Source organism: Alternaria dauci, chromosome 6 (genome assembly GCF_042100115.1).
Source record: "Alternaria dauci strain A2016 chromosome 6, whole genome shotgun sequence".
Classification (NCBI taxonomy): Eukaryota; Fungi; Ascomycota; class Dothideomycetes; order Pleosporales; family Pleosporaceae; genus Alternaria; species Alternaria dauci.
Genome location: NC_091277.1, coordinates 252,103 through 274,928, shown reverse-complemented (window position 1 = coordinate 274,928; position 22,826 = coordinate 252,103). Strand labels below are relative to the sequence as shown.

Below are 22,826 nucleotides of genomic sequence, written 5' to 3'. Positions count from 1 at the left end.
GCTAGGCGGCCTTGGCGGGCAGGCGCAGATCATGGCACACTGCCGCGAACACTGCGCGTCACTCACCTCATCCACACCTGTATTCAACACCACCCCTCGCGCATCCACGTCTTCTCTTCTTCACACACACGCGCTCTTTACGCCTTTCTGACTGTGAGCATTGCTGGGAATGGGAGTGCCCTTGACGGCGGATACTGGGCTGTGTCGCGCGCTTAGTTTGACTGCATTGCGCGCGTGAATCAGCGTCACTACCACTTCACCCCTTCAAAGAAACACAGCTCGTCTCTTGTGCACTCGCCATCAACCACCGCCATGAGTTCACAGACGATCCAGCAGATGGAGTCGGCCCGGTCGCTCGCGTTAGGCGACGGTAGATACTATCCTACCATCATACCGGGCGTGCTTCCCATCATCGGCTACAGTGAAGACCAGAGCATCGAGATACAGCGCTGGGGCGCCGACTTCCTAGCCGAGGCATTTGCATCGCCGACATGGCCCCAGGAGGTCAAGCAGCAGAGCGCGCCCTCTGTCTTGCCCACCCTCAAGGCGTACCTCGAGAATGTTGAAGACAAGAGCGTCATCAAGAGCGCCATCCAGGCGGCCGCGAGCGTGTACCCGCTCGTCTACAAACACATGTAAGTGATCCCGTGCCTCAGATAGAAGTCCCCATGTCAAATATGCCATGCGCATCTTGAGATCCCCATGCCTGATCCATGCGAACACCTTCTTATACTTGCACGTGCCAGTGTCTCCGACCCCAGCGATGCGCAGAAGTGGCAGCTCATGGCCGGCATCAAGACCAACATCCTGCGCCGAATGGACACAGCCGCGCCAGGTGTGCGCATATGTTGCGTCAAGTTCCTCCAGCAAGTCGTCCTAGTCCAGACACCAGGCGTGGCAGACCCAAGGGTAAATACTACACCTCATCTCGCCCATATACATCCATCTGATGCCTCGCAGCGCGCCGACCACAACGACATCTCCCTGTCTCTCGTACCCCGCGACCACCCCCTCATACCATACGCGAGCCTCGAGGCTGAAGGACATGGACTGCTGGACAGGTTGTTGGATATCATACACGGAGACCACAGGTTAGATAGACAGTCGCAGACTGCCGGAATGCCTCTAACAGAGAATAGTGACGGCTTGCTCGTGACTGCAACCCTCAACAGCTTGGGCATGCTTATTCACCGCAGACCCAATGCTGCAAATAAGATCTTGAACAGTGTCTTCAACTTCAACCCTCTGAAGCTTGCCAACGCGCCCATGACGCCCAAGAACAAGGTCATCATGAAGTCGATTGAGCGCACAACAAGGGCACTGCTTGTGAACATCATAAAGAGGTGTGTCTGTCCTCCTACGTCATGATACTGCTGATTCTCACGACCATAGGAATCCCGAAAACCCCGTCAACGGACGGATACAGCAGTTCTTGGAACGCATGCATCGCACACGGGTGGAAGCCTTTGATGAATCGAATCGCAAGCGACCTGCACCCAGTGAGCCAACAGATGGTCTTGACCAAGCAAAGAGGCAACGGTTGGTCGCTGAACCTCCGAGTCGCACGCCATCTGTTCAGCCGCTACCGCCTGGCGAAGTGAGCTGGCGGCAACTGTACACATTGAATGCTGAAGGCAGCACTGCAAACTTTGATGTACAAAACTTCAGAGATCCTGAGCAATTGTTAAGGATAGTGGTGCCTGTTCTGCAGTCGGTGAACCCGCAAAAGCTCGAACAAGCTATCAGCGTATGTGATGTCCTCCCATTTCATAGACTGCCATACCTGTGGCTGTTGAACAGCAACGGAACACGCCAGCCATTCACTTGCTAACGTTGCATAGGCCGTCCGCGCCCGTTATCAAACACTGAAGCAGACCGCTGCAGCCCAACCCGCACAACCCGCCGCCGCAGAAGACGAAGAGGAATACGAGCCTGACTTTGAACCTGAGGATGCTGAGCAGCTCATCAACAAGCTCGACGGCATTCCTTCAAACCCCTTTCCCTCATACGGCGGACCATCGAGCGCTTTGGCCCCCTACAAATTACCCGAGGCACCTCCGTTATCAGCACAGGATGTTCAGAAGTACGGTGACATGACCGTACATCGAGCGTTCGGCATGCTGAGCAGTGTAGATGAGACGCAAAAGAGCAAGGTCGCAAAGGGCGGCTTCAACCGCCTCGCCGCCACCGACTACAACAGAGATGCCTGGGTCACTATACTCTCCCGACTCGCTACACGAGCAAGTGTCGGACTAGACGACCCAGAAGATGGGATCAAGGACGAGTATGCGGTGAAAAGCGCCAAGGGCAGTCTCCGCATCAGCGACATGGTAAGAGACGGTCTGTACCAATACATACTTTACAACTGGAAATCCCGCATCGACGTGGCCATCTCCTGGCTCAATGAAGAATGGTACAACGACATGGTCCTCGCCCAGGCTGGCGAAGAAGACGGAGACTCCGCCACCGCAACAAATGGTCACAACTACCCATCTACAAAGTCCTCATCCGGGAACTACCACCGCTGCATACTCCGCCTCCTCGACGGCATCCTACCTTACATTGAACACACCGATAAGATCATCATCCGCTTCCTGTCCGAGATACCGCAAATCGATAAGGATATCCTCGCCCGCCTCAAAAAGATGGCAGAAGACCCTGAGCGCATCGATCTAGCATGTAGTTGTCTGCATTACTTGTACATGTTTCGCCCGCCAGTGAGGAAGTTGGTGGTTGATGTGCTCGCAGAGATGTGGAGCGAGAATGAGAGGGCGAAACCGAGTGCGAGGAAATTGTTGGTTAGGTGGAGGCCGGAGGTTTTGAAAGAGGAGGAGGGCGGAGAACAACAGCAGCAACAGCAGCAGAAGGGCGTGAGTTTGCCGACGCTGGTCAAGGGCGAGAGTGGGGTGGGGAAGGAGAGTGCAAATGGGGCGTTGGAGGTTAAGGCTGTTTCTTAGAGATGGTATGGGGGAAAGAACGGGTTTCGAGCAGGAAAGGAGGCTTTGTGCTTTGTGCTTTGTGTTTTGGACTCGCGTGTTGGAAGTTCATGACAGCTGTGTACTTTATGGTGTTCATGCGCGGGTTGTTCTATGGGAGGCAGAAGATACATGCCGATGCGGGATCAGGGCGATGGGAAAGGAAGGGGCTGGAGCAGAGCTGAAGCGCGTGTGTAGCTCTACGAGTACCAAAGCTCACGATGTACAATATTCTCGTTTATTGCTGGACAAGAAATGATTCTTCGTTTTGAGTATTTGGATACAATGACTTACTGGTTTGGTCTTGTAGTTGAATTGATCTACCCTTTTTTCGTCCCACACGCACCACCGCGTATGAATAGGCTACATGATGCGAACGAGAAGAGAATAAGAAAGCCATACCCCAAGCCCTATCATAAGCCCTACCTAGTTGGCGTGCCGATCCTGCATGGGTTAAGCGAATCATCGTTGTGGCGAAGCTTGAGTTGTCCAGTACTTTGCAGGCAACCACCCGCAGCGCTTGTAACTGTACTGCTTTGCTTCAACGACACTTTCGCTACGCCCGTTCGAAAAGCACCACACTAGTGGCTGCGCCAGCAAACGTTACATTCCAGACATTGCAATGATGTCCTGGCCGATTGACAGTACCCAAGAGGGCCATGGCAGTGGACTTGAGCACAATGTTTCGATCCACCAAGCAACCATAAACGATGATCTAGCCAAGGTCTCCGATTTGCTAGACAGCGGATTCGATATCAATGGTCGCGACGAGTCACTCCGAACTGCGCTACATTGTGCCATACGTAACGATAACTCGTCCATGGTTCAATCGTTGCTATCTCGTGGGGCTGATCCAAGTCTACGCGACATTGGAACCGTCAATGAGCCTGATGGCTTCATTCCAGTAGAAACAGCCGCATACTGCAATGCTAATGCCGCAATGCAAGAACTCCTTGCCCATGGTGTTGCCTTTGAGTCTTCCAAGGCTGTTTTTCTTGCGGCGAGAGAGAACCACATGGCCATGCTTCGTCTACTTTTCGAAAAACTACCCAGAAGCCCGTTGAATACGCTGCATCGACGGGCAATTGCGGATGCCCTGCGGGTAGCGGCCAAGAACCAGAATCTGGAAATGGTACGATTCGTATTGCAAAGATGCGCGAGTGAGCGCGACACGGATGCGCGTGAGGATTACTGACAATCCGTGTTGGACGATGCTCTTCTGTCGGTGTTCGATTGCGACAAAGCGGATGGGGACGGTGGCCTGCTGGACAACATTCGTGATCAGCAGTGGGATCATGCGGTCCGGATTATCGACGTCTTGGTAGACGCAGGTGCATCTGTCAATACATATGGCAAAGACCCACTACGACGCACTGCATTACATGCTGCTCTCGCTGAACAAGGGCGACCAATGGCTCTCATAACTTTTCTGTTGAATCATGGCGCTGATCCAAATTTTTGCGATTCTTCTGGACGCTCGCCATTCTTCCAGCTACTGGGTGATCCGCGCGCGACCGACGAGCTTGTCAAGATATTCACAGACGCTGGCGCGGTGATTGGACTTCCAGATGCTAGGGGTCAGACGGCTCTACACCATGTACGCAAACCAAGTGTAGCCTCCTGGCTGATTGCTGCAGGTGCAGACGTTGGTGCTATGGATGATCAAGGAGAGATTCCACTACACAAAGCCAGCTCACTAGGGATACTGGAATTGGTGTCTCTATACCTAAACGCCGGCAGTTCAGTAGATGTAAGGAATAACTTGGGATGGACGCCGTTCATGCAGTCCACTTGCACCAGTGTCTCGAAAGCGCTGCTCGACCGCGGCGCAGATATTCATGCTGCCACAGCTCAAGGTACCACAGCTATACACAATGCTGCCGCGTCGTGTAACCTGAAACTCATCTCTTTCCTCTTATCAAACGGCGCAAATGTCAACGGTCTTGCAACACGCGAGGATCGTACGCGTGGCTCTGATGGATGGACCACTGTTCTGGTTGAGAGCAATACACCGCTTCATCTCGCCATCGCATCTGTCCACGGTGCGTTTGTAGGAGCAACTCTCAAGGTTGTATCTGCGCTGCTTAACCATGGGGCTGGAATCGAAGCTAGAGACGGTACTGGGAAGACGCCTTTGCTGCTCGCGACTACGAGAGAGTACGACTTGGAAGCTGAGAGCCGGACGCACAGCAAAGAGGTTATGAATTATCTGCTAGAACGTGGGGCGGATCCTTATTACTATGATTTACTACTAAGTTAATAATAGTACGCCGCATAACGATAGACCCTAGTAGGGTAGCCGGCGAACTATAGGGCTTCCTCGGCGACTCTGTTTCCGCACATTCAAACATAGTAGAGCTAGAAAGATTTTGAAGCATAATAGCCTCTAGAAATAGCGTTGCGAATTGCTAGAACTAATTATCCAAATGCGGTCTAATCGTTGGTGTAATTCATCGAGATTTGGTTACGTATTGGTAGTTCAATCTACTTCGTGGCGGAAGCAACGCTTGCTACAACTACCAAGAGATCTTTTCGAGCTGAAGTTGCTCAACATGGCCATAGAATGCCACTTCTTTGCCATTCCACTGCCCCTTACCCTCGCCGTACGACTCCATGATGGTGATGTACCTGCCCTTTTGCGCTTCAACAGGCTCCAGTTCTCCATCTTCGAACCACTTCTTAAAAGTGAAAGACGCATTCCTGGCTGGAAGGTCCAGGAAAAATGTTGTGAAGTAGGTCAGACCCGTCGCCGGGCTCTTGTGAGCACCGCTGAATCGCGTATCCGGGCCGACGGGAATCATCTCATGCAAACCATTTGGGTGCCAGATAGACGCGAACGCGACCTTACTAACACCCTCGACATCCGGTTCCATGCACCATGTGTTCAGGACTTCGCCCGTTTCGAGGAAAAGCCAGAGCGCGACATAGCCTTTGCCAACCTGAAAGTTGCCCCACTGTCTCTCGAACAAAGCGAACGACTGCTCTGTGTCTATCTCGCGTTCGACGTCGTCTACGGTGAGAGTACCAGAGACGCGAGTAGTAGGATTTGCCTTATCGTAAAGCTTTAGCACCAGAACCATGTAGGTGTTGTAAGGAGAACTCACCCAATACCATGACCATCCCGGCAGTGAGGTCGAATAATCTGGATCAGGTCCTCGACCCATCAATTGAACTCCGCCACCGCCTCCATAGTAGAAGTTGCCTCCTGTTGGCTTCAAGATCGTGTCCAACTTGACGCCCGATAGCGCCAGCGTGTGGCGTGTGCCGGTCCATTTGTCTCCATCAACCGGACTGATGACGCTCTGTACCGCACTCTTCATTGCTAGAACTTCAGAGCTTCCAGAACCCTGCTCGAGGATGGAGTTTCCCCGTGACTTCTTCTCGGTCAAATCGTTCACAGAAATGAATGAGCCGAGCTTTTCAGAGCCTCGCATCCCGGCGTTAGTAGTTAAGTGATATTTCCTGCCATCTTTGGTGGTGATATAGTAGAGCATGAAGACGCTGAAACCTGTCAGCCTTATACCGAACCTGTCAATATTATCGGATGCCTACTTGTTGACGTTATTCAGGTCCTCGGTAACGTAAGCAAGCGTTTGCCGAACATTGTATCTGTTGACGTTTGTCTACCACAATTAGCTGCTGACAATGACCCATCTAGGATTCTATGACATACTCCATCATTATCACGTGTGGTGGGCGGGTAGCTTCTCGGAGCCCAGGACAGGGAAGTAGAGTCGGACATTGCAACAATATTGTAATCTGGATGTTAAGGGATGGATTGTTGCTATCCTCCTACCTATGGGACCTTCGCGCTTTATACATACATCGGAAACCTTCACGCGCGATACCTATATAGTCATTTCGTCCAGTTTAGATCTCTGACATCTAGAGAAGTGGCAGTCTGTCTCGCCGACCTGCCAAGCCTGGACGGATTTGTGGCGGAGGGTGCTTTACTGGTTTTGTACCTATATATCTTGGCATTTGACCACACGTCACATGGCCGTGTAGCTAGTTTCATCTTCATCGCGCACCCGCTGTCATCTCATCTATGTTTCAGTGGAAATCTGGTACAGATGTTAGTATTTTCGGCACGATTTTGATTGCAAAGGTTTCAGTTCTGTTAGCCTAGTCTTAGCATTCAAAACCTAGAGCGAACGAGAGGAAAGTTGGCTTTCAATACACGAGTGCACCTCAATTCCACAAACATAGTGCTTGAATCTTTCGCAGAGCTTCTGCCTCACTATTTACACATAGTAGTATGGTTTTATGCATACACGGCCTGTTCCTTCGCGATGAATCGGCTGTGAAGAGATGTCCCTTTAGCAAGCCTTATCGCCAGGCGAAACAGAGAGGCCGTGTAAGGCGTTCTGGCGACTAGCAAAGTTGGCTTCTAGCAAGCGGTTCAAGATATCCTCCTACATGCGTCGAATGCCAACAGGTTCAATCTGTTCTCTATATCCATCCTCCCCTCTAGCATTTTCGCTCGTGGAACCTGACCATCACAGCTGGCTTCTTCCACAGCAAGTAAAGTTTGCTCTCCTTCAAGAAGTCGAGATCCTTGTTCACGAGTTCCCAGTCGTACTGAAACACCATCTTGGCTAAGATTATCCTCATTTCAAGATAGGCTAGATTGATGCCCAGGCAACTTCGAGGTCCCAGAGAGAATGGCTGACTGGCTTCTCTCACGTCTTGAGAACTATTGTCAAGCCATCTCTCAGGCTTGAACTCCATCGGTTCATCCCAGTAACGTGAGTCGTGTTTTGTTGTCCAATGATCAACACTGACCGTCGTGCCGGACGGCACAACATGGCCGTCGATGACGGCACCGGGACACGTGCGCGGCAATCCAAAGGGAGCAGGGGGAAACATCCGCAATCCTTCATCGATAACAGCTTGCAGATATACGATATTTGCAGTAGAGTCACCCGTAATCTGATCGCAAGACTGGAACTGCGAGCGAATCTCCTGAGTAAGTCGGGCAAGGCTTTCGTTGTTCTTGAGTAAGAAGTATGCAAGTCCAGTAAGACATGTTGCCGTAGTCTCGGATCCCGCAACGATGAGTGTCATAGCCTGCTGTCGTAGCTCTGGTTCTGGAACATCGCTGCCCCCTTTGCGGAGCAGGTGAGAGAAGAAATCGGCACGGTCCTGGGAGCTTCCGATCTCGAGTCGTTTCGCCAGCTTCTCCTGTGTCAACAACATATGCTGCTTGAAATCCTTCGCCGTGTCTTTGGGGGCGACAAAGGGCAGGAATGCGGTAATGATGGGAAGACGGTAGCGGAGATTGCCTAGCATCATAAAATAAGTAGCGTCGATGATCAAAGAAACCCAAGGATTAGTTCGACCTTCGGCAACGGCATTGAACGACTCGCCAAATGCCAGATCACCTGTCTTTGTCAGTTTGCGGAGCTCCTCCAGGATGTAAGGTGGCTCGTCATCGTACCAATGATGTCGAATGTCAACCAGTTGAAAGCTTCCTCGAGATTGACGCCTGGAGTTGTACTGCCTCCAATGCGACCAATTTGCCGAATGAAAAGGTCAACATAGCGATGGACGAAGGCTTCCTGATTGCGCAAGGATTGTGAGCTGAAAGCATGGGCAAGGTACCTCCTCTGCCTCGAATCCTCGGCAGGTTCAGTAACACCGACGATACCTGGGTGATCGCCAGCGGTATGGTACCAGTCGTTCTTCCGGAAAAGCTGCTTTCCTTTGACTGCATGTCCATATATGTCCCGATATGCTTGTACAGTGGCGAAGGATAGCTCGTTTGGTGCAATTCTAACCACATCCCCTATCCAGCTTAGCTATCATCATTCGTGTTTCCGGAATCTCATGTTGTACTACGACTTACCATATTCACGGTGTACCTCTTCAACAATGAACGGCCAGCGACCAGAAGTCCAATTGCGTATGTACCATAGCTAAAGCCAACTTGTTAATGGAGTCATGTCTGAGGATTGGGGTGGGGGTTCCCAACCTCAGACACAGCGGCCAACCTTGGTCCAGGGAATTTTGCTAAAGGATGAAAAGTCAGGCGATAGATACATGTTATCACGTAATTCGTGATAAACTAGGACACTGATTAGTGAATTGTTACGACTTTGGAGTAACTTCAATTACCAAGACGCTTGAATAGAAGAAGAATTTCGAGAAGAGTAACAAAAATTCCACGTTGGCCAGAAATATACTAGCTATGATGACAAAAATCGCTGAGCAGAGCCTCAGGTATACGTCTTGCCAAGTACTGACGTAGCTAACCAACATTTGGATCCTCCGACACTCCGACCATCCGCACCACCATCCGCACCACCGCCCGCACACTACCCTTGGCTAATATGGCCGATTTTCTACTTTGTGTGTAGAGCGCGGCATAGGCCCTTGGCACGATCCTGAAGGACGCAATGACGCAGCGATCATTATTAGAACACACAGATGACCAAGAACAACGTTCATTAACTGCTCTCGCTCGTTCAACACTCATCTTATCATGATGCTCCTTGCATGTCAGTTCTGTTTCTTCCTTGCGCGCGCTCAGTGCTGGCCTGGTCACATTGAACCCATCGCTGCTTCAACTTCACCCAGAGCGAGGGCGTCATAGCATGCCTCACCTTCCTGGTACTAAGATAGTCTCTTTCAGCCTCCATCAAACCGCTTCGGTGTCGCAGGTTTTGCCAATCGAGATGATCATGGAACTCCTATGAGCGTGGAATTGCAATGTCAACATCATCCTTACACGCCAAGACGCGGTCGGTTACGTCGTAGATCTAGTTGCCACTTGAGGGCTAGAACGGACCCTTTCAGGGCGTTGGCGGCGAACGTTGGGCGTCGGGTTCTGACAGCACACCCGGTCTTGGCTGCCGCTGCACCCCTACTGTGATGTCAGGCCAAATGATTGTACGTCAGTAGACTGACCCCGGGTTACCTCGTCCAGCTCTTAATGCTAGCCTCATGCACACGATCAGTGGTTTCAGATGCTTCTTTGATTAGAGCATCGAGCCACAGACCTGGAGGAGATCGAAAGGGTCAAGCCCGAAGGTTAAATCGCTCAAAAGCTGTTGATAGACGCATTGCTTTCTCATTGTGCAGTTTTTCCTTGTGTCTAGGCCGTAGCAAGTGACGGTAAACGTCTACAAGGCTGCCAAGCGCACTGCTCTTCTGACCAATAAGACTTACTTCTGACCCTACCAGAACTACGCTTCAAGATGGCACCTGCGCTTGCATCGCGAGCATCCTCGTCGATCTGCCCATCATCGACCACCTACCCTAGGACAATCAAGATACGCTCACTGTCAGGGGTAAGGACGCTAGAGCTAGAGCATATAATACACCCACAGATTATCGCTGCCTAGCAGCGATTCGTCTAAACTACCACCCAATACTATTGTTACTCTATATTGTTATCTGCGCACTCTACCCCGTAGCAACCTATTACCTACCCATCAACCTAACACTCACCTCGAACAGGGCCCCTCTCTACGTCAGCTGTGTGACTAACTACTATGGCGGCGATTTGCAATTGGCACAAGTAAGCATTACTTACTATGCAGTCAGCTGTCTCGAACTCAATGCTCATCGTTCTTTAGGCATTTATCTTAGCGAGTTGCACGCGGGCATGCTCCATGACAACAGAATGCAATGCTGCAAGCTACGTGGGTGGTAACTGCTACATCGAAAGCACGCTCAATGCGGCTTAACCTAAGAATGGCATATCTACTTTGCGACCAACTTTCAATTGGCTCAGTCACTAGCTCAAACGTGATCGGAGTAGCTCTGATTTCCAGAGATGCCTTATCAACTTCTAATCTAGCACTGGGCGCCCCCGAAGAGTGTTCTGCTAGTTTTTCCTGCACAGAAAGTAATAGCTGCTCGTACACGGGTGGTTCACGTACTACAACACTTCCTTGTGGAGTTGACTTCCACGGAGCTGATTTCATCAACTATTACGTAGCAAGTCTCGAGGATTGCAGACAAGCTTGCGCGGATTATAAACAGTGCGTGACCACGTCATTTGTAGGTGCCAAAGGTGATGGCCGTTGCTATCTCAAAAGCAAAAAGAACGGTGGTGATGATGATGATGAGTCACGGATCGGACTTAAGTAGGTAATATTGGCCGACAATCAAAAGCTGCCTACGTTGTCTCCAATACTGTCCAGCGACGTAGCTCAGCATCAAGCTCAACCCCGTCGACCGACGTTTGATCAGGCTTCTATTCTTAGTACAAATGGGGCGTAAGTCTAGTACGCAATGGAATGCCCGGCGCCAGCATAAGGAAATTATCTTCATGTACTTAGTGCTCGGTGGTGTACATCTATAGTGCAAGCTGAAAGACCCTTCGGACATCAAGTTTGGATGATACCCAACGTATCGTTCATACGCACCCTCGTCCACCCCTCCAGTGTGATCTCTTCCATTGTTTCCAACGAGAGATCCCCCTCAACCGCCCCTAGCCTCCGCACCCACCAGACTGCTCCCGAAGTTCTGCTGATTCAACCACAGCCTTCTCTGATGTGCGGTACTTCTCTTGATGAGAGCGTTCTTGCGTATGGAACATGTGGGTTTCGGAAGTCGTGAGTGGCTCGTCGGTCATGGACCACAAACACCACGACCGATGTGCTACTAACAGAAGTATATCAGCTTTTGCGTTCCAACAGGTCACCTGGAATAGCAAGTGAACATTAACGTGCTGCTTGTGTTGATAGTCTAGTACTTTTCCTACTTGGTCGTAGTCTGCAAGGCAAGAGTCGCTACAGCTGGAACGTCGACCACTTGTTTTCCGTAGCCACCACCTCTTGCATCTGCACCACTGCCAGTATCTGTCTCACATTCAGGCGGGCTAATCAATGTGCCACTGGGGGTGAAAGTCATCTTACAGAGCTCTATCCTGGGTAGTCGCGTGTACATGTACCGAGCTTTATGGGCGAAGCATCGTACAGCAACGAAAGTTTCTTCATTCCTATTGTGCGGCAAGAACTCTGGTCTGATATTTACGCATACGGCTGTGGACAATAGTCCATCTTCTGGCCTCTAATCCTAGTCATCTACCAGCCTTTCCTCTTCTAGCAAACCTTGAAGAGTGAGTTCTTCCAGAAACTCCGCTATCCGACGGTACATCTGCACAGGGTTAGAGTACATGGGAGAATGCCCACTCTCTGCTATCTCTGCCAGCATCACACCTTCCTCCTCTAGCCGCTTCAGGTATGATAACCCGCGGTTCTCCATCCCAAATATGAACATCTTCGCACACGGCAGCCTAAGAAACATGCCCAGCAAGTCTTCCTCATCGGAAAACCGTACCATGGACTCGAAGATTGGCCGCACGGCTGAAGCGCGAACACGTGATCTCAAGGTACTTGCGAAAAGATGGTTGCCGTACGACTTTGTCGCACACGTTCGTTGGATAAAAGCATCAAGGAAAGTTTCTGGATCCTCGGCAGGAAAGTCGAATATCTGTCGACTTAAGAAACAGTCCTCTGGTGCCAGATTCCCCTTGATGTTTACAAAGCTCAAGACTCGGTCTGGGTGCCGGTTCGCAAGCAGCAGCGCGGTGAGTCCGCCCATGGAGTGGCCGATGAGGTGGAATCGTGAGATTTGGAAGTGGGATAGAATGGCTTCTGCTGTCTCGACGAGGAAGGGGATGGTTGATGTGGAGGGGTCGGCACTGTGCGTTTGTCCACATCCAGGGGCGTCGTAGGCGAGGTATGCATGGTGTTGGAGAGAGGGGTTGACAGCCAGATCTGCGAGATCTTCTTTGCTGGAGCCGAAGCCGTGGAGAAAGAGGATCGGATGATTGGAGCTCAAGTTGTGAATTGTTGAGATGGTGAGGTATGTGCCTTGAACGTTGAGCGGCACTTTTGTGTACGTAAGGGCCATTTCGAGTGATGCAGATGTAGTGTGGTTAGGCTTGGGGACGAAACGGCTGCAGATATTCTGTCCGCAAAGGGCAGTCGATCTTTTTAAAGTATATGCCGATGCCTGGTTATCGGAAGGACCGGAGAAGATTTGTTTCGCCGTGGTGTTGAGTCTTTTAGCATCATAGTGGGGCCGGATATGCGCCTCGGAGTGCACGTCTAGTCACCGACGGCATGCGCAACTTTTCACCGAACATGACTGTTCAAACGTCAACGGTGCTCAGATGGCATCATATAAGATCATGGACCTCCAAGTCCAATATGCAAGCCACATTCCGCCCTCATCGCCATGCCCGGACCTATGAATGACGCAGAAAAAGCCACACCAATGGCGCCCGAAGCTGCCGTTTCGCAGTCGCCCAACACATTGAACAAGACTGCAACCGCGGCGTCAGACATGTTCGATAGTATGCCTACGTGGCGCAAATATATCATAGTCTTTGCGACGAGTTGGACGACCCTGGCTGCGTGTTTCTCGAGCACTTCGCTCCTCAGCGCAAGCACCGAAATAGCAGCAGATCTGCACACCACCCCCGAAGTCGTCAGTCTCTCAACAGCGGGCATGCTGTTCGCCATCGGGTTAAGCTCGTTCGTTTGGAGTCCTATAGCCGCGGTATGTCTCGATAGTGATATACCCCACGGCGACGTTGAAGCTAATGAGCTTAGATTGTTGGACGGAAATTGGCATATAATGCTTGTGTCGCTGTACTATTCAGCTTCACCATTGGCGCCGCTGTTGCGCCAAACATGCCAGTGTTTGTCACTATGCGCGTGTTGTCTGGCTTGCAAGGTTGCTATTTCCATGTTGCTGGCCAAACTATCATCGCAGAGTACTTTCCTCCGGTAAGTATTCGTGGTCCGTTTAGCTTGTGATGCCACCAGAACAGTTGACTAATATCTCGAGGCAGGTTCAACGTGGTACTGCCAACGGCTTTTTTCTAGCTGGAACGGTTCTAGGACCACCTCTCGGTCCCTTGGTGGCGGGCATCATGATGACCTACTCGACTTGGCGCAGCGTCCTGTGGCTGCAAGTCGCAATGATCGGTCTAGCTTTCGTTCTCGCACTGTTCTTCGTCCCAGCAAGCAGGGTGGATGTGCCGGTGCTTACATTAAACTTGCGTGGCCGGACAGCAATGGCTCAGTTCAACCCACTGCCAGTCTTCAAGCAGATGACCTATCCAAACATCATCATGACGGTACGTAGTATGCAATCGCGTCTTAGAAAGAACAGAGAGGCTGACCAATTCCATCAGCATCTGAGCTGTGGCTTTCTTAGTTGGTCGCAATACTCCATCCTCTCCGCACCTCGTCACATCCTCGTCACCCGCTTCGGCCTCACATCCCCACTTTCCTCGGGCCTCTTCTATCTCGCACCCGCGACAGGCTTTCTGCTTGGCACAATTGTTGGAGGGCGTTACTCGGACATGACGGTCAGGCGATACATCAAGATACGTGGCGAGCGACTTCCTCAAGACCGGTTGAACGCGGGGATGATATCCTTCTTCCTGGTTATCCCCACAGCTTCTCTCACATACGGCTGGGGTCTTCAATATGGGCCGACGTCAAGAGCAGCTCTTGCGTTACCGATCGTGACGAGCTTCTTCACGGCGGCTGGACTTCTGGCCGCTTTTGCAAGCTTGAACACGTATTGCGCTGAAGCGTTCCCGAAAAAGAGGAGAGAAGTAATTGCGGGTAAGTACCTTATCCAGTACACATTCTCGGCTTGTGCAAGCGCTGGTGTAGTGCCTTTGATGGAAGCTATTGGTATCGGCCCAACTGCTACCATTAGTACTGTGTTGATATTGGCGGCTGGTGGGCTAACATTTCTGACGGCTCGGTATGCCAACTTGATGGTTGAACGAGTGGATGCGAAAGATGACCGTCCTCGAGCAGCATGGAATTGGCTGAAGATGATATCAACGGAAGCAGTGTTTCCGGTCGCCACCGTCGGCCCTCGGCGTTAGCCTGTATATACATAAGCGCTGTATCAAAAATGATAGTCCGTCTAAATGCGACAATGCAATCATCCGCACGTTGGCTGTTCAGATGTCTCCACCCACTCCCCAACCATCCGTCCACCAGTATGGTGTCTGTAATTCATCGAAAGCAGTGTTGCTAAATGCTTGGAGGTCCAGATCGGATTCGGAAAGAAAGTATCGAAGTGAGGGATCGGCAAGGGCCATACCAGCGGTCATCCCCTCGCTGTAACGAGGAAGCAATTGCTCCGCATTAGTCGCAGACGGTTGGTGTGGGCGGCCTGGCCCAAAGATGGTATCCGCCGTAAGTCGCATGCTATCCTCTATCGCATCCATGTGTTTTACGAACTCTTTTGCGCCATAGTTGCCGCTTTGAGCAAGCTGTCGCAACAATTCCACCGCGTTTTTGAAGTCATCACCGTCTGATTGACTCCGTGGTGATCGCAAGAGACTAGAGATCGCAAGGATTGTAGTAGCTGAGAAGAGATATTGAGTGTCGAAATAATCCAGCGTAGCCAGAGTTCCGTTGATCCAGGCCTCAGTAAGCATGCGATAAGTATGTCGCGCGCATTGGATGCATGTTTCGGCAAGTGCGAGAGCGCCGTCGGGAAGGTTGCGCTTAGGATCAATGGTTGGATCTGACCATGATTGCTTGTGGCTACGGAGAACATGGAGAAGTATTGGTCGTGTGGCAAGAATACAGCACTATACAGGTTAGCTCTGGTCCAATGCAATCATCGGTAAACAAACCTGGTTGAAGCGCAGATGTATGTAGACGATAGAAAGAGGTGCTGAAGTGTCGTTATCCCTGAGATGAAACCTGGGTGGCAGGTCGTCCATCCATTCGGTAAGATCCTTGAGCATCGCCTGAACTCTTTTAGAAAACGACTCGTGATGGTTCCTCCTACTGTAAATGGCTCGCGTCAATCGAGCGGCAAGTTTGGCCAGCTTGATGCTATGCAAGCTGTACTCGGTGTCGCCGAAATCGCCTTCTTCTGCAGCATGCAGACCGTCACCACTGGGAAAGTCTACCATGATATCCTCGTCAGCAACAGATACAGGAAGACCGAGCTTCGAGGCGCATGCCCTATCAAGAGCATACGCAGACCACCACAGTCGCACACGATGCTCTCTAGCTAGTCGATCGGGGCACTGATGCTCAGGTATGTTCATGTTCATTCCCATGATAAGACCAAGTCTACAGGCGGAGCTTGCGAAGATGTAAGCCGAGTGGCGGCGATTGACCGTGAAGGAGTAAAGGACCTTGCTGATATTAGATAGTCTTCTCACATCAATTCTGGTACCACGAACCAGTAGTAGTGTGACTTCTATAGTGTCAATCTGCGGCCGCTCAGCAGGAATGCTAATCATCCTTCTTGCTTGAGCGAAGAAGGCTAAACCCGGAAAGTCTGCATCCATGGAAGCATGTTTGGCGGAGTATACCTCACCGAGGGCAAAAAGGGCTAGAATCTTACAGATGGCTATCCGATCGCCATTGCCGTTGTTCTTGATAGCTTCTTCTAGAAGTCTTGTGACTTGGCTCTTGCGCACAATATGGTAGTATTGGCATACGGTGGACAAGGCTACTCTGACCAAGAAGCGTGCTCTTGCAGGCGACGGCCAATTAAAAGGAGAATGGGAAAGCAGTATCAGGTAATCGTCTTGTACGTGGTCCATCCGAGGTAGATGCTTGGTATTGCCTACGGCAAGAGTCTGGCGAAACCTCGTGGCAAATGCCGCGTCGGCAGCTTCCCCAACGTGAATAGGGACATGCTCGGAAGAGACTGCATGGAACCAAGGTCTGTCTTCAAGGAGTGGGTTACGTACAGCTTCATCCACAGTGTTGTTCTCGGGAGGTTCTTCGACGGAGACAACAACCTTGGCGGACGCGGAAGAACTGCTGCGCAGACGCTCAATCCCTTTGAGACGCTCGTGTTCCTCTAGCAGATCTTTCAAATACTGTTCGCTGAGTTTGATTTGCCGATCGCGCGATGGATACACGCAAGGCGTCGTCTCAGCGTTATCACGGCAGTTTGAGCATGGGTGGCCTCCCGAGCACTTCACTTTGCGCGAATGGCATCGCTGGCAACTGTAATCATTAACACTTTGTAAGAGCTTTCGCGATGTTAAAATCCCTTACGCGACTGGCTTGCTGGCCCTCTTGTGCACTGGACTGGCACTAACCTTCAAAGGTCGTGTCGGTGAGGTCGTCGGTGGCATGCTGAATGGTGCCGAATGGTCAGCAGTGGCGGGGTCGGAGGCTTTTTGTTGACGCCGAGGATATGGGAAAACCGCCCGCACGGCGGGTCGTCACACCCGCCGCCGACATTGAACTAGGTCACCAAGGCCAAACACGTAACCGCAACCTACAACCTCTGCGTTCTCAGTGCCTACCTAGATTCCTGTTTCATGCATACTGCCTTCGTTCGTCCCTGTTCACGATACCGTATCATCCCACCTATTCGGTCTCTCTCATCCGCCGCTCGGCTTACCTTCAGCTCGGTCTCGGTCTCGCACTTGTACTTCCAACCTTCTCCTCCATGCTGATGTCGCATACAAAGATGGCAGATGGGGATCACTTGTTGACAGTGTTCATTTGATATGCGACAAAGCAAAGAAGTCGGAAAAGTGTTCAGCGACTGGCAGTTGCGGAAGTTGTGGTTGGCTTGAAAGCTTAACAAAGACTACGTCCGACCGAACTTTCCATCAACTCCATACAGGTCCGCAGCAAGCAAGTAGCTATCTACAAGCACACTGTAGGAATCTTGCTTATCGTGGTATCTACGTAAACTGCAGAGGACGCATCCTCTGGTGGTTCAACAGTGGTAGCCTACAATGCATCCAACGGGGAATTCGCAGACTCAGAAACAGGCTCTTATTGATGCTGCGATCGACAACAATGAGCCGAAACTACTGGAGCAGGTATTGAAAATCAGTGCGCAAGAGCGACTGGGCGACTACGAGAATCAAAAACTCATAGAGGCAGCGACAAGAAAGAATTCCACAACATGCCTACGCTATCTAGTCGAACACGGCGTCAGGATCGAGCAGATTGATATCGCGGGTAGAGAGGTTTCAATCTCGACTCTCGAGTTCTTGCTTGCTCATGGCTGGGACATAAACTCGACAGGAACTCGTCGATCTTATCGCAGTCCGTTCATGTGGTCTTGTATTCAGGATCGCGAAAAGCTTGTATGGTGCTTAGAGCACGGCGCCAGTCTAGCGACGCCCTGGCAGGAACCGCACAGAAGACCACACGAATCAATTCTCGAAAGGGTCGCGTCGAGTAGCAATATCGCGACATTCGAGTTTTTGCGATCCAAAGGCGCTCCTTTAGGTCCTTGTACGCTGCATGAAGCCGTGGTCCATGCAGCAATTTGCCAAAATGTCTCGGACGACCCAGGGCAAGATGACGAAGAGCAAAGGCAGAGTAGAGCGCAGCATGCTCAGCGTTTGGCCATGGTCCGCTATCTGGTCGACGTTGTAGGCTTGGATGTTAACCAGGAGGACTTTCCACGCGACACCAAATGGTTACAAGGAGAATGGGGGACGCCGTTGGAGTATATTGTCATGGCTGGCTGGACGGCAGAAAGAAATGCGCGTGAGCTGACATGGTTCCTGCTCGACCGCGGCGCGGATCCGAAGATGGCGCTTGCTGAGGCCAAGCAGTATGGTGACCATGCCGCCTTCGTAGAGTGGGTGGAGGCTTGGGAAGTCCAAAGGGGGTCGTGAAACCCTGGAACAATCAAGGAACGAAAGTTTGGAACAAGTGAGAAAAAGGAAGGCAGACGAAGGTCGATGCTCTGTCCAGTAGATAAGTAATGGACCTTGCCATCGCTGTTGTCGAGAAGATCCCTCTAACTGTAGCCAATGGTGAACGAGCATATTCACGGCAGTTTATATGTCCCAGAAACAATACCACGATATAAAGCGACCTATCCTCATATCCATCACACGATTTGGACTAGTGCTTGCCCTATCTCAAGTACTATCACGTAGACGCTTTGAATCTAGCACCAGGCCCAATTGCCCCTATACCTAAGGAATTCTCATACAAACTCCCCAAGTGCCCAGTCCTAGTAAGGTCACAACTACTACTTCTAAGTCGCCAGCCAAACCCTCCGCCACCGCAGCTTTCATCTCCCTGAAATTATCCAACATAGGTCGGCTCGTCCACCTACCATAGACTTGGGCCATATACAGTTTCCGCAATCCCTTCAATCCCTTCAAAAGTCCAAAGTTGTAATTCCAACAATCAATTCCATTACGGAACCTGCTCCATTCTGGGATAAGACAAATCGTCGTGATTGCTTCGAGTTGAGCTCGCTTGCGAGCACGAAGAAAGGTCCGAAGATGTTCAGCATCCAGGAAGTGGAACTCGTTTTGGGAATAGACCAGCGTAGCAGTCTCGTAGTATACTTGGCGGCAGACGCACGGTAAGGCAGATCTGAACTTCTGCACCCAGGGAACGGGAATACTGTCGACTGAGATCGTGGTACCCGCCTTTTTGGAACCTCTGGGATATATACAGAGTATGTTCGTACCGCCCAGAACGTACTTGAATATCTGTGTTCGGATCTCACCTGGGAGACGTAGGAGGGGGGACTGTAATGAATTGGTTTCGACGCTTCAATGTGTCAGATGTGGACTTGGTGAAGAGATCGTGCAGCCAGTGGACTTACATGGAGACAAACTGATCAGGAGTGTTTCGTAATGAAACTAGACCATCACGAGTACGGCAGACAGGCTTCATTTGCTGTGAGCGGTTCGAAGCTGGGGATGATTTGGTGACCTTTGCAGAACGTTCACGCAGGAAGTAGCGGGTTGTAGGCTTGGGCTTGGTGCCTTGGTCAGAAGGCTTCGATTTGGCCATGGCGTCGGCAATGTCGAGTTTTGATTGAGGTTGAGGGTGTTGAAGTCAAGCCAAACACTAAGATCGGAATGGACGAAAAGGAGAATTGTATAGGAGGACAGTTGGTGAGAATCGACCTTGAGCCCAATGAATCAGTAATGTAGCAACACGTAGAAAGAAACGTCACTGAGCATAAGTGAATAGCCATCAGAATGAATAGTCAGTGACTTTTCGGTTGCGTCTCTCCAGTCCGGCTCTTGATGGAAAACTGTAGTCTTTCACATGCCTTTGTCCGACTACAGCTCGTCACTTTCACACGACCAAGTCAGCCTATCGACAAGCCCCGACTGGAACACGTCTCATTATTGGCATACTCATCAGTCGGCACATTCTATTCTAGTAGACACAAAGGCACCGTAGAGGATAATGCAAGTTGTTAGCTAACAGGAGATCTAAAAGCTGCACTCTAATCACGTAGCCTCAACCCCTACGTCCCTTCCAACCCCTCATACAAAATCCCCTCCACACCCCCAACAAACCGCATCCACGTCTCTTCACAAAAAGGATAATAATTGCCCCAAACAGACATCACAATCCCCTTCTCTGCATCGACCCAAAACTCAACATTCGTCGCACCATACCAATACACACTCCCACCACTCCTCCCCCTCTCCCCATTCTCAAGAACCCGATCCGCACCCTGCACACCACAACCCAAACCAAAGCTACCACGCGGATCCAGCACCGGCGCAGAAAGATCGACAGGGACGATGATAGGCGCCGCGCCCGAGTTTTGTAAACAACGAGAGTCATTGCGGATCGCTTCGGGGAGCTGGGGACGACAAATTTCAGCCGCGCTTTTGGGGGAGAGTATGCGATGGCCGCTGACTGGATCTACGCCGGCGTTCTGTGGGAGCAGGATGGTAAGGAGATGTGTGTAGTCTCTTGCGCTAGCAACGAGCCCCGTTCCTAAGCAACCCGCGTGGTAATCGCCGTTAGGAAAAGCATCAGCTCGTCTCGCAATCTCGGGTTCGGAGGAATCGATTGTAACAAATTCTCCCCCAGCGCGCAACTTCCTTGGCCAAAATTTCCCAGCGTTGTACGCCGACGATACAACGTCTCCGCCGTACTGCGGCTCGAAACCGATTTCTTTTAGACCAAGCGGGTCAAAAATATTTTCTTGGAGGTACGAGGCTAGGGATTGTTGGGTAATGCGTTCGATGAGGACGGCGATCCAATCTAGTCCTTGACCGTAATTTGTATGCGTGCCTGGGTGCCAGAGGAGAGGGCTTGCGAGGAGCACTCCGTAAGGATCTGACGCTTCGTTCGTTGCTTCCCAGACGCCTTCGCCGAGGTCTTGTATGTATTCCAATAACAGCTTGTTGAAGTAAGTATGGCCACCGCCGTATGTATGGTTCATCAGCATCCTTGCTGTAATATCGCCCTTTCTATCTTCCAACTGCCACATCTTCTTCCCTGTTCCAGCATTAATCGTGTACCCCATCAAGACCTTTTTAGCGGCGAGTTCAGGGAGCCAGGTATTGATGGTGGCGGGATCGTCAAGGGTCGCGCGGCCGCTTTCGACAAGCTGCATGTAAGCCATTGCTCCGACGATCTTGGTCAGAGATTGAACGATGACCATGGAGCTCGATGTGGGCCGTTTGCCTGGAGCGTTGCCGTGGGAGAAAAGTACATTGTTCTGGGCATCTACGACGTGGACGAGAGCAAACGGAAGGTCTGGTGCAGATGTGCCGGTGTCGATAGCGATGTCGATGTATGTTTCCAAGTACGATATAGCCTTCTGGCTGATGGTAGGGGATGCCATGACTGCTAGTCGGTTTACGCACCAAGTGCAAAGGGTTGGGGGGTGGTACCGCAACGCTTCTTATACGTGAGAAAGAGCAGACTCGCCCGGATGATGTTTCAAAGAATGTCGATTATGTACCGCCCGTTATTGCAATTCGATTTCAAAGGCATCCGAAGATTTGTCAGATGAGAACCAATTCTCGGCATTAGCCCAACCTGTTTTGGAGTACCATGCGACTAGGAGAGATCAACAGGTAAGACAATGTGGGGTATTCATTACCCAGCTGCTGTTGTTGGCCTGTTGGGGCCAGGATAGTAAGCGACAACCCAGCCCAATGCCATCTGTAATCGACATGTACCGCATTCCGTCTCACTGATGCTGACTCCATGTAGTCGTGTAGTAATCGCAACACCTGTCTTTCGTTTTCTATCGCTAGTCTCATCCAAGGCCTACATCCAACTCTTCACTCTCCACCTAAGCCTTGGTCCAAGGCAGACCCAGCTTCTTCATCTCCACCGCCAACTGCAGAATATAATCAATACTCTCACACTGCGTCTTCGCCTTGTGCACGTTGTCGCCCCACACATAAATCCCATGTCTCCGCACCAGAATCGCATAAGAATCCGGATACTTCTCCATGGCCTCCTCCAAGCTCTCCCGCAAATCCTCTTCGTGCGCCGTGTTCTCGATGATGGGTATGCGCAGACGATCGTAGTAGCCGAGATTGCCCTGCTTCCCTCGGCCCTTTGGTATGCCCTTGATCTGCTCAATCTCTTCAATCTCGAAACAAGCTTCTTTCCCAAAGTCGCGCTCGACGAGGAGGGTTACGAGGACGGCCCACTGCGAGTGCGTGTGGATGCAGCAGCCGGCGCCGCGTTCAAAGGCGGCCATGAAGAGGGGTGTGCATGCTGATGGCTTGAGGACCTGGTATTGCGTTAGTCACCCTGTGCACAACCCGGCCCCGTGATGTGTACCTGTGGTCTTCGCAAGTATTCCTTGGTGTTGAAGTCCATGACGAACATGTCCGTGGGCTTCATGAGCTCTTTCTGCACGCCGCTGGGCGCAATGTAGATCTTGTCCTCATGGCGTATGCTCGTTCCTCCGCCAGTGCCTGTCACCTGGCGGGAGTGCGCGTGTTAGCCGTGACTCAATCGTGTCTTCGTGCGCGTCCCCTAGTGCTTCGAGGTCATCGTACCCAGCCCAAGTTGTAGAACTTTGCGCAGAGCGTGCAAATGTGGTTTGCGGGGTGACTTGGGTCGTCAGAGTGGACGAGAGCTTCGGCGTCGTGTTCGTTGGAAGCCATTGTGATGC

The 22,826-nt window shown here is 51.3% G+C and overlaps 6 protein-coding genes across 6 annotated transcripts; 2 read left to right on the top strand and 4 right to left on the bottom strand.

The window, feature by feature from the left end:
* Nucleotides 1-66: 66 nt before the first annotated feature.
* ACET3X_006440 (uncharacterized protein) lies at nt 67-3,225 on the top strand. Its single transcript, XM_069453276.1, has 6 exons — nt 67-635; nt 747-909; nt 961-1,091; nt 1,140-1,343; nt 1,393-1,747; nt 1,842-3,225. Exons 1-6 carry the CDS (start codon nt 313-315, stop codon nt 2,955-2,957), a joined length of 2,292 nt encoding a protein of 763 aa, XP_069305208.1. The 5' UTR covers nt 67-312; the 3' UTR covers nt 2,958-3,225.
* A 2,266-nt stretch (nt 3,226-5,491) lies between these two features.
* On the bottom strand, nt 5,492-6,717 carry ACET3X_006439 (uncharacterized protein; the record flags this gene model as incomplete). Its single annotated transcript, XM_069453265.1, has 3 exons — nt 5,492-6,476; nt 6,528-6,598; nt 6,649-6,717. 3 exons carry the CDS (start codon nt 6,715-6,717, stop codon nt 5,492-5,494), a joined length of 1,125 nt encoding a protein of 374 aa, XP_069305207.1.
* A 728-nt stretch (nt 6,718-7,445) lies between these two features.
* On the bottom strand, nt 7,446-8,826 carry ACET3X_006438 (uncharacterized protein; the record flags this gene model as incomplete). The annotated part of the gene is made up of 3 exons (XM_069453253.1): nt 7,446-8,359; nt 8,416-8,776; nt 8,824-8,826. The coding sequence occupies 3 exons, from the start codon at nt 8,824-8,826 to the stop codon at nt 7,446-7,448; spliced, it is 1,278 nt and encodes a 425-aa protein (XP_069305206.1).
* A 2,698-nt stretch (nt 8,827-11,524) lies between these two features.
* Nucleotides 11,525-14,844, top strand: ACET3X_006437 (uncharacterized protein; the record flags this gene model as incomplete). The annotated part of the gene is made up of 4 exons (XM_069453242.1): nt 11,525-13,493; nt 13,547-13,723; nt 13,789-14,076; nt 14,134-14,844. The coding sequence occupies exons 1-4, from the start codon at nt 13,170-13,172 to the stop codon at nt 14,842-14,844; spliced, it is 1,500 nt and encodes a 499-aa protein (XP_069305205.1). The 5' UTR covers nt 11,525-13,169.
* Nucleotides 14,845-14,922: 78 nt separating this feature from the next.
* On the bottom strand, nt 14,923-17,081 carry ACET3X_006436 (uncharacterized protein; the record flags this gene model as incomplete). The annotated part of the gene is made up of 4 exons (XM_069453231.1): nt 16,997-17,081; nt 16,168-16,945; nt 15,607-16,119; nt 14,923-15,561 (listed from the first exon to the last, which is right to left on the bottom strand). Exons 1-4 carry the CDS (start codon nt 17,074-17,076, stop codon nt 14,923-14,925), a joined length of 2,010 nt encoding a protein of 669 aa, XP_069305204.1. The 5' UTR covers nt 17,077-17,081.
* Nucleotides 17,082-21,989: 4,908 nt separating this feature from the next.
* On the bottom strand, nt 21,990-22,818 carry ACET3X_006435 (uncharacterized protein; the record flags this gene model as incomplete). The annotated part of the gene is made up of 3 exons (XM_069453220.1): nt 21,990-22,439; nt 22,490-22,633; nt 22,711-22,818. 3 exons carry the CDS (start codon nt 22,816-22,818, stop codon nt 21,990-21,992), a joined length of 702 nt encoding a protein of 233 aa, XP_069305203.1.
* Nucleotides 22,819-22,826: the final 8 nt, after the last annotated feature.

Coding starts and splice junctions, on each gene's coding strand:
- ACET3X_006440 (XM_069453276.1), top strand. CDS start 313: ATGAGTTCACAGACGATCCAGCAGATGGAGTCGGCCCGGTCGCTCGCG. Junction 1,092..1,139: donor ATCATACACGGAGACCACAG/GTTAGATAGACA, acceptor AACAGAGAATAG/TGACGGCTTGCTCGTGACTG. Junction 1,748..1,841: donor AGCTCGAACAAGCTATCAGC/GTATGTGATGTC, acceptor AACGTTGCATAG/GCCGTCCGCGCCCGTTATCA.